This window comes from Betta splendens, chromosome 15 (genome assembly GCF_900634795.4).
Source record: "Betta splendens chromosome 15, fBetSpl5.4, whole genome shotgun sequence".
NCBI lineage: Eukaryota > Metazoa > Chordata > Actinopteri > Anabantiformes > Osphronemidae > Betta > Betta splendens.
Genome location: NC_040895.2, coordinates 10,600,150 through 10,618,755, shown reverse-complemented (window position 1 = coordinate 10,618,755; position 18,606 = coordinate 10,600,150). Strand labels below are relative to the sequence as shown.

General features: G+C 39.4%; 2 protein-coding genes across 2 annotated transcripts; one reads left to right on the top strand and one right to left on the bottom strand.

The window, feature by feature from the left end:
- Positions 1-319: 319 nt before the first annotated feature.
- On the bottom strand, positions 320-7,479 carry LOC114841782 (zinc finger protein 239-like). The gene is made up of 2 exons (XM_055502437.1): positions 7,090-7,479; positions 320-1,611 (listed from the first exon to the last, which is right to left on the bottom strand). Exons 1-2 carry the CDS (start codon positions 7,378-7,380, stop codon positions 814-816), a joined length of 1,089 nt encoding a protein of 362 aa, XP_055358412.1. The 5' UTR covers positions 7,381-7,479; the 3' UTR covers positions 320-813.
- A 1,925-nt stretch (positions 7,480-9,404) lies between these two features.
- On the top strand, positions 9,405-17,636 carry LOC114870843 (cadherin-1-like). The gene is made up of 15 exons (XM_029175997.2): positions 9,405-9,592; positions 10,161-10,275; positions 11,414-11,502; positions 11,693-11,881; positions 12,109-12,228; positions 13,292-13,447; positions 13,564-13,708; positions 13,922-14,094; positions 15,332-15,460; positions 15,608-15,793; positions 15,875-16,119; positions 16,317-16,459; positions 16,602-16,663; positions 16,837-16,969; positions 17,098-17,636. Exons 1-15 carry the CDS (start codon positions 9,542-9,544, stop codon positions 17,274-17,276), a joined length of 2,115 nt encoding a protein of 704 aa, XP_029031830.1. The 5' UTR covers positions 9,405-9,541; the 3' UTR covers positions 17,277-17,636.
- Positions 17,637-18,606: the final 970 nt, after the last annotated feature.

Below are 18,606 nucleotides of genomic sequence, written 5' to 3'. Positions count from 1 at the left end.
GTTTGGATAAAGTAGTGGTAGTGTCACAGAAGCTTTGTGTGGGCTAACCCTGGCAGGGCCTGATGCTGTTGCCTTTTGTCTTACATTCTGGTTTCTGGTTTGAGGCTGTGTTTGACGCATGTAAAAGACATTTATATAGCACTATAACCTGGACTCTACTGTTTAATTTGATTTTAAGCGTGTCTTGTGTGCAGTTGTGATGCATTCAAACCACTGAAGACCGTCGTTGTAGCCCCTGGGGGCTGCGTCAGGGCTAATAAGATTAAGGCCTGCACCTAATTCTTATACTGATTACAAGTATACTAAATATACTAGAAAATGTATTAAAAATGAATTTATTAAAACATCAGCCCTCAATTATGCATCACTTAAATCATCAAGAACAACACAGCACATCAGCCAATTAGTGATAAAACTAAAAACATTATACTATTAAAGTAAAATCTTAATTATTAAAGAAATCATGTTTATGTGAAAATCATTATGGTACTAGTGTAAAATAACATCAGTCATGCTCTTCTCAAGGGATGTTTTCATCAATTTTCGTTCCCTTGGGTTGTTTGACATGTGATATAGCAGAATGTTACAGGTCTTCTGTTGAACCACAAAGTCAAATGAAGGTACTCAATTAAGAAAATGCTTTTCCACATTGATCATGAGTGAGGTTTTTCTCCTGTGTGAACACATAGGTATGTCCGTGACTTACTGAGCGGAATGCTTTTCCACACTGATCACTCCAGGAAACCAAGGTTTAACTCCGGCATGAACACATTGTTCATTAATGACTGATCAGAGAATGCTTTTCAACACTGTTCACACGAGTGAGGGTTTCTCTCCAGTGTGAACACGTTGGTGTCTCCATAAATTACTGAGCTGATAGAATGCTTTCCCACAATGGTCACATGAGTGAGGTTTCTCTCCAGTGTGAACATGCTGGTGTCTCATCAAGTTTCTATGATGAGAAAATGCTTTGCCACACTGGTCACATGAGTGAGTTTTTTCTCCAGTGTGAACAAGGTGATGTCTCTGTAAGTTACTGCGATCAGAAAATGCTTTTCCACACTGGTCACATGAATGAGGTTTTTCTCCAGTGTGAACACGGTGATGTCTCTGTAACTTACTGAGATCAAAAAATGCTTTTCCACACTGGTCACATGAATGAGGTTTTTCTCCAGTGTGAACACGGTGATGTCTCCGTAACTTACTGAGATCAAAAAATGCTTTTCCACACTGGTCACATGAATAAGGTTTCTCTAAAGCATGATTGTGATTGTGTATGTGTAAACTACTGACAAAAGAGAAAGCTTTCCCACAATGGTCATATGAGTGAGGTTTTGCTCCTGTGTGAACACGCTGGTGTCTCCTTAAGTTACTACGATGAGAAAATGCTTTTCCACACTGGTCACATGAGTGGAGTTTCGCTCTTACGTGGATTTGCTGATGGACCTTTAAACTGCTTTTAGCTGAGAAGGTTTTGCCACAATGGTCACAGCTGTGTGGTTTCTTTCTAAAGTGAAGCTTATGATGATTATTTAGCTCTGATGGTCTGGTGAAGGCTTGGTCACATTGCTGACAGGAATACAGCCTTGACGCCCATCTTCCACTTGGTCTCTAAAAGTGACAGATATAGAAAAGGAGACAATTCAATCTCATGATAACACAAAAGGTAGCTACAACACCAAAAGGTCCCTAAGAACATCCATTGCATCTGATTATATTATACATTTCTTATGTTTTGCTGCCCACTAAGACATAATCAGTGTTGGGCTGTGACACTTTAGTCAACACAAACACAAAGAAAAATAGAGGTGAAGCGGGACCAGGTCAACAAAAACAAAACAAAAAACGTTTTTTTGGACAAAAACGTGAACCTATTCTTTTCCCCAGCTTTCATGATTTGGGGATTTATTAGAGATCAGTTTTAAACTGATATTAGTCTTTATAAAGGCATTTAAAATTTGGTGCATTGATCAATTAACCTTTTAACTGCCTTAAAGTTGCTAATTTACAATAAAATTTCAAAAAGTTTCTAATTTAGACTGAAGCAGAGGAATTTATCCAGCTAATTCACTACTTTAAATGTCCACCCTGATACACACTCAATAGCACCTGCACACACCAGAAGATTACAGTTACATAATTTACTTATTTCCTTCTAATATGTAAAATATGCTGGATTTTAGTTTCAGTAAATTCAAAACCCTTACATTTACGATGAAATAGAGCTCATTAAAAGAAACCTACATTAATAGTAAGTAAGTAAGTAATAGTAAGTAACTAGTAATTATTATTGATTTTTAATCCCCCTATCCTCTTGTGTGTACCTCCAACTGTGAAAGCAATCAAAGTGTGCAAAATAATTTCCCTCTGGAATTAATACATTTTTTTAAATCCTGAATCTTGCTCTTGCCTATGGCAAAATACTTCCTGAGCATCTTAAATATGCCCTAACTTTAAACTGAAGACTCTGTATTTTTAAGTTTCAATACACTAAGCTGCTGAACGTTTTAGTTTCAAGACTTTTATTTAATATTAGGTGGTATTTAATGTGCTTTTATATTGTCTTAATGCCACTTTCCGTTTTTTTGTCAGTGTAAACCGCTTCTGTGTGTAAAATGCACTTCTAAATGAAGCTGACTTGTCATTGCTGTTTTTTTTTTTTTTGTCGTCCTGTCCAGCAGTTCAACAAGCAGCATGTATTAGGCTGAATGTCGTATTGTGATGGACTTTTACTTTAACAAGGAGTATATAAGAAACACCAGCAACCAGCTGGTGAAACCAAACAAATCAGTTAAGCAAACAATTGGCACAAACTAAATAAATAGGGATGTACCTTAGGCAGACACATGTCTGTGTAAAATGTACTGTGGCTTAGCTGTGAAATTGATATTAATGCTAATAATAGTGTTAAGGTATGTGCACACACTCATACAAATATACATATACCATAAACATACACATATGCATTATTATTCATAATCTCATAATACTTAATAACAACCATGACATACAACATTAAAACTACCATAATCACACATTAATATCGATAGTTATAAATACTAGTAATACTTACAGGTAGGTTTAGAAAGCCTGTTTACCAGCTCAGGTGTAGAGTGTCCCAATACAAGGTTAGCAAACTCTAGCTTAACATTGTTCACCCGGAGAGTGAGACAGAGGTTGGTGCATGAACAATGCCACTTGTGAAAGCCAAGGTGATGGGCGAAGCTGGGCCATTACACCCAGCTAAATGAGTGAAAGGAAGAAACACAGTAGCCAGGGAGCCCACACACCTTCACACACCAAATGCTCAAAAGTGAAGACGGGAAGGTGTTGGTGACTGAGAGATGAAAAAATAGCTGCTGACTCTTCGAAGGACTGAAGGTGATGGAAGTTTACACCAGTCGGCGTGAGGAAGGTCCATAAAAAAGTATGAAGATAGACAGCACTGACAGCGCGGACAGAATCATAATGTGGCAGACCCAAGGAATTCAGGTCAGAGAACAGAGAAGACATTGACGTGAATATAGAAACATATAGAGGAAGCATAAATTATTAGTATGTTTCTCAAATCAACACTATGTAACAGTAAAAAAAGAATTAGTAGTTTCAAATCCAGACTGTTTATTTATGCTCCACAAGTCGCAAAGAATCATCAGTAGGAGCAATTTTCTACAGGAAAACAAAACATGTTGGATTAATGTTAATTAGATAAATAACAACGTTTTTCTATAGTGCATTTTCATTTCTGAGTGATAATGATAAAACAGAATAGTAATTATTACCAGATACTAGTAGATGTGGATATTTTACTGGAACAGATAACATCTGAATAGATTTTTTTACTTGAATCTCTGAGCCAACGTGCCAAACGTTGTCTGACACCTCACCCCTACCTTGTTTGCCCTTACACCAAAGGGTTAATTGACTTTAGAATTAGATATGGAGCTGTTTAATGATTAGTAACTAGACGTAAATATAGAGACTACAGGCAATGTAGAATAGCCAATTAACCTAACTGTGTGAGAACCTGGAGACACAAACACAGGGACAACATGCAAACTCCACACAGAAAGGCACCTGGGCCAACCCGGTAATTGAAGCCTTGATGCTGTGAGGCAACAGAACTATCTATTGCATCACCATGCTGCCTAGTGTAAAGTCATATGAGTCAAAATCAGTCAATTAGTGAAAACATCATACTATTGAAGTTGAATCTTATTAAATTTTAGAAAATCATGTGTATATAAAAATCATTATGGTACTAGCGTAAAATAACATCAATCATGCAAATCTCTCTAATTTCCTCCTTTTCTTCCACTGACTGCTTGTTTTGAAACTTCCCCTCGCCCTGAACTCTCTTCTCAAAGGATGATTTGCTTTCTACTGCTCGAATTTGGTCCTAAAATCATTATTGATGTACATTCCCTTGGATTGTTTGACATGTGATGTAGCAAATAGTAGTGTACTTCTGTTGAACCACAAAGTCAAATAAAGTTACTGAATTAAGAAAATGCTTTTCCAAGGGTTGCATGTGAGTGAGGTTTTTCTCCAGTATGAACACGTTGGTGTGTCCGTAAATTACAAAGCAGAGAAAATCCTTTACCACACTGTGCACACAAGTGAGGTTTCTCTCCAGCGTGAACACGTTGGTGTGTCCGTAAACTAATGTGATCAGGAAATGCTTTTCTACACTGGTCACATGAGTGAGGTCTCTCTCCAGTGTGAACACGTTGGTGTGTCAGTAATTTACTAAGATAAAAGAATCCTTTTCCACCTTGATCACACGAGTAGGGTTTCACTCCGGCATGAACACGTTGGTGTCTCTGTAACCTATAGTGATCAAAGAATGCTTTTCCACACTGGTCACATGAGTGAGGTTTCTCTCCAGTGTGAGCAGTTTGGTGTCTCCGTAAACTACTGTAATCAGAGAATGCTTTTCCACACTGATCACATCCATAAGGTTTCACTCTGGCATGAATACATTGGTGTCTCTGTAAACTACAGTGATCAAAGAACGCTTTTCCACACTCGTCACGTGTGAGGTTTCTTTCCAGCATGAATACGTTTGTGTCTCCGTAAACTACAGTGATCAAAAAATGCTTTTCCACACTGTTCACATGAATAAGGTTTCGCTACAGCGTGAATATGTTTGTGTATGCGTAAACTACTGACAAAGGAGAACTCTTTTCCCCACTCATCACATGAGTAAGGTTTTTCTTCAGTGTGAACACGGTAATGTCTCCGTAAGTTACTGGGATCGGAAAATACTTTTCCACACTGGTCACATTAGTGAGGTTGTTCTCCAGTGTGAACACGCTGGTGTGTTATTAAGTTACTAAGATAAGAAAATGCTTTTCCACACTGGTCACACGAGTGGAGTTTCTCTCTGGTGTGAATTTGCTGATGGACCTTTAAACTGCTTTTAACTGTGAAGGTTTTGCCACAATGGTCACAGCTGTGTGGTTTCTCTCTAGAGTGAAGTTTCTGATGATTATTTAGCTCTGATGGTCTGGTGAAGGCTTGATCACATTGCTGACAGGAATATAGCCTTGATTTCCTTCTTCTGCTTTTTTTCTAAAGTGACAGATATAGAAAAGGAGAAAATTCAGTCTCATGGTGACAAAAAAGGTAGCTAACAACACCAAAAAGGTCCCTAAGAACCTCTGTTGCATTCATTACGTTTTGCTGCCGACTAGGATAGTCAGCGTCACAGCCTGAAACTGATTATCAGTGCACAGTATTGCACAGTTTTGCATAAATATTGTACAGTTTTGCAAAATTATTTCTCAAAGTGAATGTCTGCATAACCACTGATGCAGTAGGTGAGTTATTAGTTCAGGTGAGGAAGGTAGATAACCGTGTTGATTGTATAGTCTGATCGCTGCGGATAGAAAAGACCTAGGATATCTCTCCTTCACACAGCGAGGGTGGATAAGTTTTCTACTGAAGCTGCTCTCCAGAGCAGTGAGTCTTTTTGTTGACCCTCTCCAGCTTCTTCTGTTCTTACCTTCCTGAAAACCCACCACCATCTCTTTCATTTTCACTGCAGCTAACATGCTAAATTAACGTCTAATAGAAACACCAATTTAACATTCAAGCAACTGCATCACCTCTGCAAATGTCACACTTCTTACACATGGATGTGAGCAGACATTAAAGTCATCAGTCACTGAACTAGATTGTTGCTGTGTACTGCTTGTGGAGCTTTCAGGATCTCTGATTAGCCAATCAGAGCATGGAGACAAATTAGGGTCACATTATTTTCCTTGTAAATTTAGCCCTACTAAGTCGACAGGTCCAAACGCACAGATCTAGTCTGTCCCTAATTTGATTCCATTGGCAGTGGCTTTCCATAAACTGCATAGCATGGAAGGACAGCCTAGTAATACATTAAAACAAGCTTGTGTAAGCATTGTATAGCCCCACTAAGTCTACAGATACACATACACACGCACAGATCAGTTTACGCACAAACAAATCTAGACTGACCCTAATTTGATTTCATAACTGCCTTTCTAGATGTTGGGTCCTGTGCTGCCGATGGACTGGCGACCTGGAATAGGCTCTAGCACCCCCGTTACCCCGCATATGGGATGCATAGGAGTAATTCATAAGTCTGAGTTATAAATTGCCGCTGCTCCTCCACCTCGACCTGTATTTCTAGGAACATGATAGCTCAACTCATTTAAACTAATGTATTCATTCTGCTGCAGCCAGGTTTGAGACAGAACAGATCTGAGTGATGGTCACTTATAAAGTCATTTAATAACAGGGATTTAGATGAGAGAGATCTGGTATTTAATGAACACTTTATTAACTTATTGTTACTTTCATTTTTTTCCAGTCTCATCATACTCTCCACACCAAATGTTATAATGTTACAGTGATAAAGGACGACCTCTACTCAGCTGGCAAACTCTATCCTCTGTATAAGAGCTCTAGATAAAGAGGAACTGTATTTTCCATGAAACTAATAACGTTACTCGTTATTTTCCCAAAAGCCCCTGCGGCTGGTTTGAACTAAACTGGTCACAGATCTTCGGGACCCTTCTTCGTCTGTTCTGTGTTCGGTACTGGATCAGCACTGACCTGTTTATCTGTGACTTCAGTGGGGTTGAAGCTCTTCTGCTCGCTGATATCCGGATCTTGGTTTTTCTCATCAATGTCGCCCTTGATGTGGTCCTGGTTTACAAAGTTCTGGTCATAGTTCATAACATTCGAGTCCTGGTTCTCCTGCTTCACGCCACTGCTACAGTGATGCTGGTCTACAAAGTCCGGATCCAACTTTACCTCCTTTACCTCCTGAATGTACTGATCCTGGTCAGGAAACTCGTGGTCCGGGTCCTCTTTAATTGTGACGTCTAACTGACCCGGGTCCATCGAATCCGAATCGTGTTTTTCTTCTTTTATTTCCCTCTTGTTTTTTGTCTGAAGCCGCCATGTTGCGTCTTTTATGTTATCGTCAGAGTCTCGCGATAACCGGGTGATAGTATTAAAAAAAAACATTGAATGAAGACCAATGAACTGAAACGGAAGTGGATAACAAACAATACGGTGCATTATTTGCATAAAAACACTGCACGTCTTCTTTGACGTTCCCCCGTTAAACATAACACACGACATATTAGATGTGGTTTTGATTGAATGTACTTGGCCAATGAAACAATGTCAATCAGTGTATTGTGAAGTCAAGAAAATCACAGCTTTACTGATGGTCTTCTTTATTCCTTCATTGTCCTCAAACCAACGTTAGAGCTAGATTGACAAACTAACATACACTGTGCCTTTGTGTATCCTCCGAAATAACACCACTCTGCTTGATAGTATTAAGGCCATAATAGGACTATTTAACACTACACACAGACACAAATACAATATGCGTGAAAAATACACAACATTGTCAGACGTTACAGTCTGTATTTACAACATAGCAGTTTTCATATCTGCCAACATAAAACTGGATTCAGATCTGTCACAGTTTGACAGACACTAAGAGCAACCACTGCAGTGAGAAAATTGTTTGCTACACCTCATTCTCCTCTGGACCGTACTGGGTGATGCAACAAACATGATGGCAATGTTCCTAATAGACATGTTAGACATAAAAAAAGTCCTTACTGCTGCATTTGGAATGTCAAGACGTGAGCGGCCAACAGAATGGCTCCTCTTATATTACACATGGACACAACACTCAATTTATCAGAAATGGTTGAAAATGGCATCCTCAATGTGAACACATTAAAGAGCAAAAACATACTGAGCATTTAAATATATAAATATTATCTAAACAACTCAAACCAGTATGTGTTGGTAAATGATCTCTCTCTACTTAATCTGCCAAAGTAAGCAGGACTTCGCTCATGTCCACCCTCTCTAACCACACAACCTCTCAAAGGTGTCTAGGAAAAACGAATCGACATGAAGAGATCAGCCAGTGGGTGTGCAGGTTTCATTCATTCTGCTGTAAAACAGCATTATGAAATTAATACTGCACTGGGGAAAAGGGCATTATGCAATAAAAGCCGACTTTGGAAAAACAACATTTTGAAATAAAAACTTCTGGATTTAAATAAAAAGGCAAATGTAATAATTTGTATTATTATGAAAATAATCATTATGAAATAAAATTTCATAATAGCTATGAGATTTCACAGCATAATGAAACATATTTCATAATAATAAGCTTACTTTGGGAAACGTTTGTGATTATTTCATAACTTCATGGTTAGTTTACATAATTGTCTCTCATTTATTTATATAAGTATTTATTTCATAATGTCCTATTCATTAATTTAATCTTGAACACTTGTCCTTGTCCATGCCTTGACAACGTTTTGTCATTTGTCTACGATCTGAACGGTCTTTACAGCTTTACAAGGCGTAATCTGACGGAGTTGGATCATTGCTCGTATTCTAGTTACGGAAGTAGCTAAAAGAGAATGAGGACTGAATAAGTCTGTTGTTAATTACTATGATCTTCTGTCAATAAAATATAACATGTTAAACTTCTGCGTCCTGTTATTGAGTCTTGTTTGGATTTTAATCCTAACAGTTGAATGTTCTCAAATATTGTGAAATTAGCAAAAAATTAACGGGATTCGATCCCGTGGTCACTGCAGCAAAATAATGTTACACTCACAGCCTTTACCAGTGCACAAATGAGAGCTCAACAATAAACTGACATCATGCAACAGATATGATATAAAGACCCTTTTTCTGAACAGTAGCAGCTAGATCAACCTGTCACCACAATCACCATTGTGATTTGGTGTTATGTTCAGGGGTTCTGCGTAATCAAACCCCCCAACGCCCCCCCATGCGGCTCCCAGTGTTTTATTTGGTTCAGAGGGCTCTTTGGGTGTTTTGGGTTGCCGACCCCTGCTCTATAGTACCTGCAGCAGCTAGTCCAGTCCCTCAGTTGCAGAAACGACTTTCAGGAGACAAGACAAAGGAGCCACAACGCCAGATCTTAGGGGAACATATTTCAAATTTCACATTTTTTTTAACTTCGACAGAGAGAAGTTAACAGAATTAACTGTTGATGGGGACCACTGGCTGCGCGTTTTTTTGCCTGCTAATGGTTGCTTTTCAGGTGAGATAAGTGTCAGGGGCTCCATTTTTTTATTTCACTGTAATAGTTACATTTTTAAAAAGGCCATTTCTCCTTGACAGAATAACATGAATAAGTTTTAAGACGAACACTAATTATTCGTCGATCACATCGGGCAAAGTGACTTTTATTCTAAAACTCCAACACAAATGGCTGATTTATCTAAATTTGAAAGGTTTTTCTTCCGACTTTAAGACCAGTTGTCAAGCGGAGCGGAGCCCCTGCGCCGTTAATGACGTTGTGGACAGTCCATGTAAATTCCACAGGTTTGGAGCTGGTTTGGTGTTATTTACTAGTGGTTTTTATATACGCCACAGGTGTGATGCTGTACTTGTTTAAACACAACTTGCTACAATGTGTTGTATTCACGGTGTGTGTTTTCATACGTTTCAGGTGACGTATGTTTCATAGGTCTCCCTTCTGCCCAGACAGACTCTTATGTGTATCCTAGTCTAGATATGTAGACAAAGGATCAACATGAGGTTCGGTCCTGTGTGGTGTTTTAGGTCTTTCTATTGGGACGTGTTAATCATTAACCTTGTTCTTCCAGGCCTCGGCTCTACTGACCACTGAAAGCCCACCATGTGCCCCTGGATTCAAATCTGATATGTTGATGTTCAGAGTGAGCAGAAGGCACCTGAAGCCAGGCACAGTTCTGGGCCAAGGTGAGCTGCTGTTACACTTACACATACATTAAAGAAGCTAGTGTGTCTTCTAATGGCTGAGGTTTCTGCAGACCGACCCTAGTGAACATCAGCCTAGGATGGAACTGTTCTTCTTGTTTATGACTCCTGAATGTGCTGTGTTCTCCTTGAATGGAATTGACAGCTTGTTTGTCAGCTGTGCAGAAGTCTGCCTGTAGACATGTTTACCACTACACCAGTGAACTGTGTCAACACAGCTGGCACTTAAACATTACATTTCACCTGATCACACTGGCCTGAACCACTTAGAAAACCAAAATACACAGTATGTTGAGAATGAATGACTTGAATGGAAGTAACACTTAACAGTAAATGTAGCTGATAAAGTCAAAATGTGTTTGTTTTCCACATAACGTCATTCAGATAAACATCTGAACAAAGTTTTTTGGAAATCCATTATTGGAAATGCATCATGCCAATAACTGACCAACACTAGACATTTAAAGCAAATTTAAGTCCAGAACTGCACATGAAGTTGGACAAACAGAATTGTTACTTCAATGTGGTTCAAGGGTCTTTATACAGTACAGTGGTTCTCATTGAATAAATACAATTTTGGAAAATAAATATGCTGTTTTAGCTGTAAAACTGGAGCTAACCTATTGTGGCTGGTCCTGTAGTCTGCCCATGAGTGGTGGTCGGGTAAACTGAAAGAACCACAGTGTAACCTTCACAGAAAACATTCTTTTCCTCCTTTTTTGGTTTAGGTTCACATTTAGAAAGTTAAAAGGACAGTTTTGCCAAGTGACTGGTCACACACCTACCTAACTATCTGATTGTTTGCGTCAGAGACTTCATCATTTTCTGGGGGTGTGGGTTAACCAGTCACAGTGCTGTAGGTTGGGTTTGCATTACTATGTCTGTCCCTTTTTCCCACAACTTGCACATCTAAATCTTATCTAATGCTGCATCTTCCCAAATTTCTGTACATGGAATATTTTTGAATAGGAGCTGCACAGTCGAACGTGTATTTATGTACCTCCTCATTCAAAAGAATTAGTCATCGTCAGACATGTGATGTCTCATTCAGTAAATCACAGTAAAACAAATAGGCTTTTGAAAAGGTTTCAGGCTAAGCTGTGTTTGCCTCCCCCTGCAGTCGGCTTCACTGACTGCACAGACCGCACCAGGTTCCTCTTCAGCAGTGATGACAGCCGGTTCAAGATTCAGGCCGATGGGACTTTAATGGTGAGTGGAGTTCAGGCTTTTTTAATGCTCACCTTCACATCAAGTTAAACCTTTTAGCATTTTATTCAAAAAATTGTTGGGAAATCATGTTTTAACTGAGCCATTAAATTCGAATGGTTTGTTGATTAGCAAACGCCAAGGCTGATAGGAAGCAGCTATGAACAAGGCAAATGAAACTTAATTTTTTCAGGTCAAGAGAGCAGTAACGCTTCATGAAGGACATAGGGACTTTTCTGTTCATGTGTTGGATTCACAAGGTCTCAAGACAACCATTAATTTGAGACTGCTGTACCAAAGGCATACTCCTGAAAATGCTTATCACAATATTGAGCATCACCATGGTGACCATGACATTCAGCAAATGGAGTCTCCAGCAGAGGTAAGACAGACACTATTAATGCTGCAGCAGTCACAATCAGTGGTGATTTAACACTAAATAGGCTCTAAAAATGTTTTCATACCAGTGTTAAGCAATACGTTTTGGATTCATGATGACTTGTAATTTTAATATATTTTGTTCATTTCACAAAATGTTTATACAATTATATATACTATAGGATATTCTGAGAAATGGCCACTCTCATTGTGTATGTTTTTGGTCCACAGATGCCTGTTCTCTATTTTCCCAAGACTAAAGGGCTGAGGAGGAGGAAGAGAGAGTGGGTTATTCCAGACATCAATTTCCCTGAGAATAACAGAGGACCATTTCCTCAAGAAATGACTAAAGTAGGCAAACTTGATGTAATTTGATGGTAATTGTACTTACATTTTTCACTACGCAAAAGTCACATTTTATTTTTAGTTTTGTGCTTCTAATGTTTGTATGAATTGTTTATTAACCCTAAAATCTTCAAAGTGAAAAAGTAAGTGTCTTTTTGATCTTTTTTTTTTCAAGTCAATAGCCGATTTTAATTTCATGTGCACCATAATGATTTCACACTAGGGCTGCAACTAACGATTGTTCTAATGATAGATTAATATGTCAATAATTTTTCTGATTAACCGGATAAAAAAAAATAAAAAATATTATTTGATGTTTTGCTTATTAGAAATCCGTTATCCGTTTTTTTTATTATTATTTTGTTATTATTTTTATATTATAATATTTTCCAAGCCGCTGAATCCCATATGCGGGGGGGTGCTGGAGCCTAACCCAGCTGGCTATGGACGAGAGGCAGGGTACACCCTGGATGGGTCGCCAGTCCATCGCAGGGCACACAAAATCCAGTGTTTGAATAATTAAACTTTACTATACAAAACATAAATAAGCAAAGCAAGCATAGAGTTTTGTTCCAATGTGAAGATCTGCGGCAGCTCCAGTCAATCTGACTGTGGTTCACAGAGACTCCTGGGCTCCTTTTGGCTCTGAGGCATTAACACAGTGGCACATAAAGAATATTCACGTGATGGATAAACAGTGTTTGTTACCGCTGCTGGGACACCAGTGTTTCATTTGTATGTTCTCCTGTGTTGTTGTAGTATTTACAAACCACGAGCTCAACTGAAGAAATTAGGGAACAGTGTCTTACTCCTGCTGCCGCTGGGTTTGTTTTCTTCGGCATTTCGCCAGCGGCTGCGTTTTGCCGTCGTGCTGCACTGTTAATCGATGACAGCAAATCATTATCGTTAAATTTTCGTCATCGATTATTGTCAATTCGTTGTGGCAGCCCTATTTTACAGTGATTATCAACTGGCTTATTTTGTTTGCTTTACCTAGATTGATTTGGAATAAATAACACGTTGTTGTAATCCCTGAGTGGCATAACTGAAGTCTTATTGTTTTCCCCAGATTCGTTCAAGTGAGGCTAAAACAAAGAGAATCTTTTATAGCATTACTGGTCCTGGAGCCGATCAACCTCCTGTTGGCCTTTTCATCATGGACAAATACACGGGTGTTTTGTTTGTCACACAACCCCTGGACAGAGAGAGGCAGGCCAGATATGTGGTGAGAACCCCTAGACAGGACGCCAATATAAATTTAGTTTTAGTTTTGAGACCATGCTTCTCTACAAATGATAATGTCCTTCCTGTCATCATATAATCTTATTTATCCGTGTATAGTTTCAAGCTCATGCTGTGGCAGATGGTTATGGGAATGCTGAGGAGCCAATGGAAATGTCAGTGAACGTATTGGACCAGAACGACAACAGGCCTGTGTTCACTCAGGTTGTATTTAAAGGACAAGTTCCTGAATCATCAACAAAAGGTATTTATTTATTTATTTATTTATTTTAAAGACTTTTTTTCACCTATATTGAAGAATTGAGAAGTTCAGATCGGCTTGTAACTACCAAAACCAGATGCAGTATCAGTTGTTAGAGTCTGGCGACCATCTTCATTCTAGTGGTGGCAATATGACCTCATGCCTGTAGGACATATGATTATTCTGTAAACCTTCTTAATTTTCTGTTTTTGTTAGGTTTTGAGATTTGTACAGTAAATGCCACAGACGAGGATGATCCAAATGCAGATGGAGGAGTGGTTCAATACCGTATTCTGAGCCAGGACCCCAAATTGCCCACCGACCCTCTGTTTGCCATAAACGCAGTCACTGGGGTCATCTCTATCAGTGGTACTGGGCTGGACAGAGAGGTGAGTTGTGTTTTAGGCATTCCCCTGTTTTCTGCCTGATTGGTGCAAACAGCTGCTGAAACCAAAGGCATTGGCATTTGTTTAAACACCAGACGGTGTGCTCACACAACCCACAGCACAGACTTAAATAGAGGAGGATCAGCTGAGATGCACCACAGAGGAACTAAGCAGCGTAACACCACCTGCAGGGAAATGTCTGCCTTTTGCCGCAGATGATGCATCTTAATTGTATAATCCATTTGGCTTTTTTATCTGGGGCACGTCAAATTGTGACCATAGTGAACGCATGTCTTTGTTTAACTCGCATCACCTGGTTTAATGATGTAAAGCACATGTGACTACTAATGAAAAGGAATATAGGACTAAGGACTATAAAATCGATTGCGTTACAATTTGCACCAACTTTAGCTCTGGTGAAAGAGTAGTAGTTTTAAAATTAAAAAATGCACGTTATGCTACTTTTGAATTTGTTAATAAATGCTTCTGATATTAATGCATTAATCGCAGAAAACTCATGCAGTTAGAATAGAATACCTTTATTGTCCCGCAATGGAGAAATTACCAACGCAAATAAGGATTTTAATTACTCAGCACGTAATTAATATGAACAAGTAATTGCTTTCTTGCTTTTGTTTCCATCAGTATTGTTCTTTCTAGATGGATGGATAGATGTATGGATAGATGTCCAACTAAACAGACCTCCTAAAATGCTTGGTATAAAACTTAAATATTTCCCTTTCTAAAAATTTAATTAATCTACATGCACAATGCACGAGCACAATGATAGAATAAAGAAACACTGCACTGAAGCTGATCCTCCTATTATAGGCATAAATAGCTCCACCCGTCCTCCTTTACTTTGCAGGTAATTGCACTGCACAGGGTCCACTCTGAATATTCTCTGAGTGATGTTGTGCTGCTGAATTTAATGTTCTTTTTGAGGCTGTAGAGAGCATTTTGTCCTTACTTCACATCATTTTTTATAATCTTCAGAACTTTGCTATTATTTGCGTGAAGTATTTTAGGATATGAGTTTTCTTACTGTTTTATCCCTACATCTAAGCCTTACAGTATGTGCTTTAAATCGAATACAATCCTTATTTACCCTTTTCTCAATTGTACTAGAAATTCAAAGATCAGATTCTCAATAATGAGAAACACAATGAGAAGATACTGCCCTGTGACATGTCAGCAGACTTAAACCATCATCTGTTCAAATAAGGGTTTATTTCAACAGAAATGGCCACAGTATACTCTGAGGATACAGGCTGCCGACACCCATGGAGAAGGGTTACGTTCAGAAGCCCAAGTAATTATTACTGTAACTGATAGCAATGACAATGCTCCAGTCTACACTAAGCCCTGGGTAAGTACATAATACTCAGTTATCTAATAGACAGTGTTCAAATTGAAACATGGCTTAGTCAGTAAAAGTACCATGTCTGTGGTCTGAAAAGCCACTTAGTATAAGTGTTACATGTTTTTAGTTTCTCTCGTTCATCCATTTTCTTAGTATGAAGCAGAAGTGGAAGAAAACCAGGAAGGCATCATTGTGACCAAGATGGAGGTAACAGATGAGGATGAACCACATACCCCGGGCTGGAATGCCATGTTCAGGATCGTTGGTGGTGACCCTGGAGGGCTTTTCAGTGTGACAACAGGGAGTCACAAACAAGAAGGAATTATTACAACTGCGAAGGTAGGAGGTGACGTAAGGCAGTGAAAATGGTGGAATGATTGTTATTCAGTAATTAAAACATCATCCTTTTTATATCTCCAGAGTCTTGATTTTGAAGCAAACAGCAAACACACCCTGTTGGTTGCAGTAGCAAATGAGGTTCTCTTTGCTTTTCCGCTGCCCACGGCCACTGCCACAGTGGTGGTCAACGTGAAGGATGTCAATGAGCCTCCAGTCTTTAATCCAAAAACAAAGATCGTGACCAAACCAGAAGACCTTGTTCCTAACAGCAAAGTAACTCAATACACAGCAACCGACCCAGACACGGCACGCTCACAGACTGTCCAGTAAGCTCCAGTAATAGTGGCCGCACCTTCAGTGATTATCTACGCTGATACATTACAATATATGCACTAAGCTCTGAGCAAAGTAATGAATGCAAAGAGGAAATGTGTTCCGTTCTTTTACCTGTTTGTTTATTCTTTATTTTTATTATTTGAATGTTTGCTGGAACCTGACTTTTCACCTGATCATTTCCCATCAGGTATAAAATAATCAGTGACCCTGCAGGTTGGCTGAACATCAGTAAAGACAAAGGTGTGATAAGGGTGAAAAGCAGCATGGACAGAGAGTCTGACTTTGTTACGGATAACTCATACACAGCACTCATTGGTGCATATGATAACGGTAAGTGCAAAGCCAAATTTTAGGATGAAATCGTGCTGTTGGAGACCTTGGGTTGTTTGTCTTAACTGAAAAGCTCCTCTTTACTGTCTGCTTAATTTCTCCATTTGTTAACTGCTTAGCTTTCATCTTGTCATTTCATTAGACGAGTCCCCAGCCACAGGAACTGGTAGACTAATCATTCAGTTTCAAGAGCGTGCTATTAAGGTGTGTCTCCGACCAAAATCAGAACATATGCCATTGATGCACTCACATTTAAATGCATCACAGTTTTCTGTTATGTAAATGATCTTAATTCTCCGAAATGACAGGGCACATCATCACTGAGGACAAACTCACTAACCTTAGAGGTTCATGTCTGTTTGTTATTGTTTTCCCAGATATGCCACAAGGAACCAGTTGAGCAGCTGCTGACTGTGACCAATAAAATTGGGCCTGGATATGGTGCTCCATACGCTGTCTCAGTATTTGGCACATCAAAGATCAACTGGACCACTAAGATGAATAGCACCAGTATGTTCAGAAATGCATATGACACCGTTTTAGACAGTGTTTATGTGTCACATTTAGTCTGATACTGTAGCGATCAAATGACTAACTAAATGGTCAGGGATATTACGTACGTGTTTTTTTTGTTGCAGAAACTGGCATAATCCTGAATTTGGATTCGACGCTACCCAGTGGAGACTACGTTGTGTTCCTGAGAGTTTCAGTCAACCAGGGTTTGGAGCAGGATAGCACTCTGCAGGCCAAAGTGTGTGACTGCACTGGGGAAGTGCAGTCACGCACTTTGGCCAGCAGACTGCCCTGGGGGTGTTGAACTCAAACCAGTACCTTGCTGGTTTCCCAACTCAATCTTCCCCAGAGCCTGCTGATTATCAGGTGTGTTCAGTTAATCAGCAGCTAGGTGAACCAACTGACACAGACTGTTAAGGTAATCAGCAGGGAGAGTTGGAAAACCAACTGGCCCTGGAGGACTGTAGTTTGACACCCTTGGTTTAACTGGACTCCAGTTCAAATAAAACATGGGAACAGGGGAGCAACAGATGCTGCCAAACAAATGAATCGTTCCGCTCTCTATCTACAGTACAGGCCAAAAGTTTGGACACACCTTCTCATTCACAGTGTTTGCTTTATTTTCATGTAAATTTTAGATTCACACTGAGGCCATCAAAACTATGAATTATTGCAGCAGGTCCAGGTAGGTTCCAACCGCAGAGCGGCGGTGACCCAGGACCGGTCTCTCCAGTGTCTTCATTAGATGGGACGTGACCGCCAATATCTCAAAATTAAAATACAGTCAATAAAACATTGTTCATTCTTCCCCGATGTCTACTGCTAGTCTACTCACAACCCCTTTATCTCAGGAAGTTCACGGCTGGCTGGAGAGTTCACGAGTCAAAGATGTGTAGATGGTTGGTCAAGAGTCTCTTTCCAAAACAATCTCAGCTCTGAATTTGATTCTGTCCATGATGCTTCATCCTGCCTGGATGAAGGGGCTGAGCCACTCGGAGGCAGCTGTTTCCTCCAAAGACTTCTTTCTCTCTTTGTTACTCAGTTTTCATCCAGACTGAGAGTTTGTCCCCCTGCCGTGGTTTCTGTTTTCGTTGCCAACCAGCCGGTTTTTATATCCATTTTCGGCCTATGTCATGCTTAGTTAAATTTTTTTAGCATCACCCTATACACATTCCCTCATCGGTCACATTGCAGTGTAATCATCATCAACATCACCAATGACAACACATCATGTACACAGGATCAGGCATGTTCTAATCCTGGTCTCACTTCAATCAAAGTGCAACTCATCAACACCTTTATCTTGTGAATCTTGTGAAATTGTAGCTTGACCACACAAGATTGCACAACCTGCACCTGACTCCTGCTCTCAAACATTAAACTTTATTTCACGCTGATTTCAAGCTCACAAAATGAATATGTATTAAAAATTACTGATTTATCATTCAAACATAATCACACTGCTTTATTACTAAAAATCATCTTAATCATCCAACATCAAAACATAATCTGACTGTTTGTCTACCTCTGCTCGTTCTTCTGACTGCCTGCTCTTGCCTATGTTGAAATTTACCATTACCATCAATGTCTATTCTCCTTTGACATCACTGACAATAATCAAACTGCCTACAGGA

What these genes read in the sequence shown, in the direction of transcription:
- LOC114841782 (XM_055502437.1), bottom strand. Translation starts at nt 7,380, where the DNA reads ATGGACCCGGGTCAGTTAGACGTCACAATTAAAGAGGACCCGGACCAC. An exon ending in CTGAAGTCACAGATAAACAG is followed by an intron (nt 1,612 to 7,089) that starts GTCAGTGCTGAT and finishes TGTCACTTTTAG; the next exon opens with AGACCAAGTGGAAGATGGGC.
- LOC114870843 (XM_029175997.2), top strand. Translation starts at nt 9,542, where the DNA reads ATGGGGACCACTGGCTGCGCGTTTTTTTGCCTGCTAATGGTTGCTTTT. An exon ending in AAATGGAGTCTCCAGCAGAG is followed by an intron (nt 11,882 to 12,108) that starts GTAAGACAGACA and finishes TTTGGTCCACAG; the next exon opens with ATGCCTGTTCTCTATTTTCC. An exon ending in CACTAAGATGAATAGCACCA is followed by an intron (nt 16,970 to 17,097) that starts GTATGTTCAGAA and finishes TTTTTGTTGCAG; the next exon opens with AAACTGGCATAATCCTGAAT.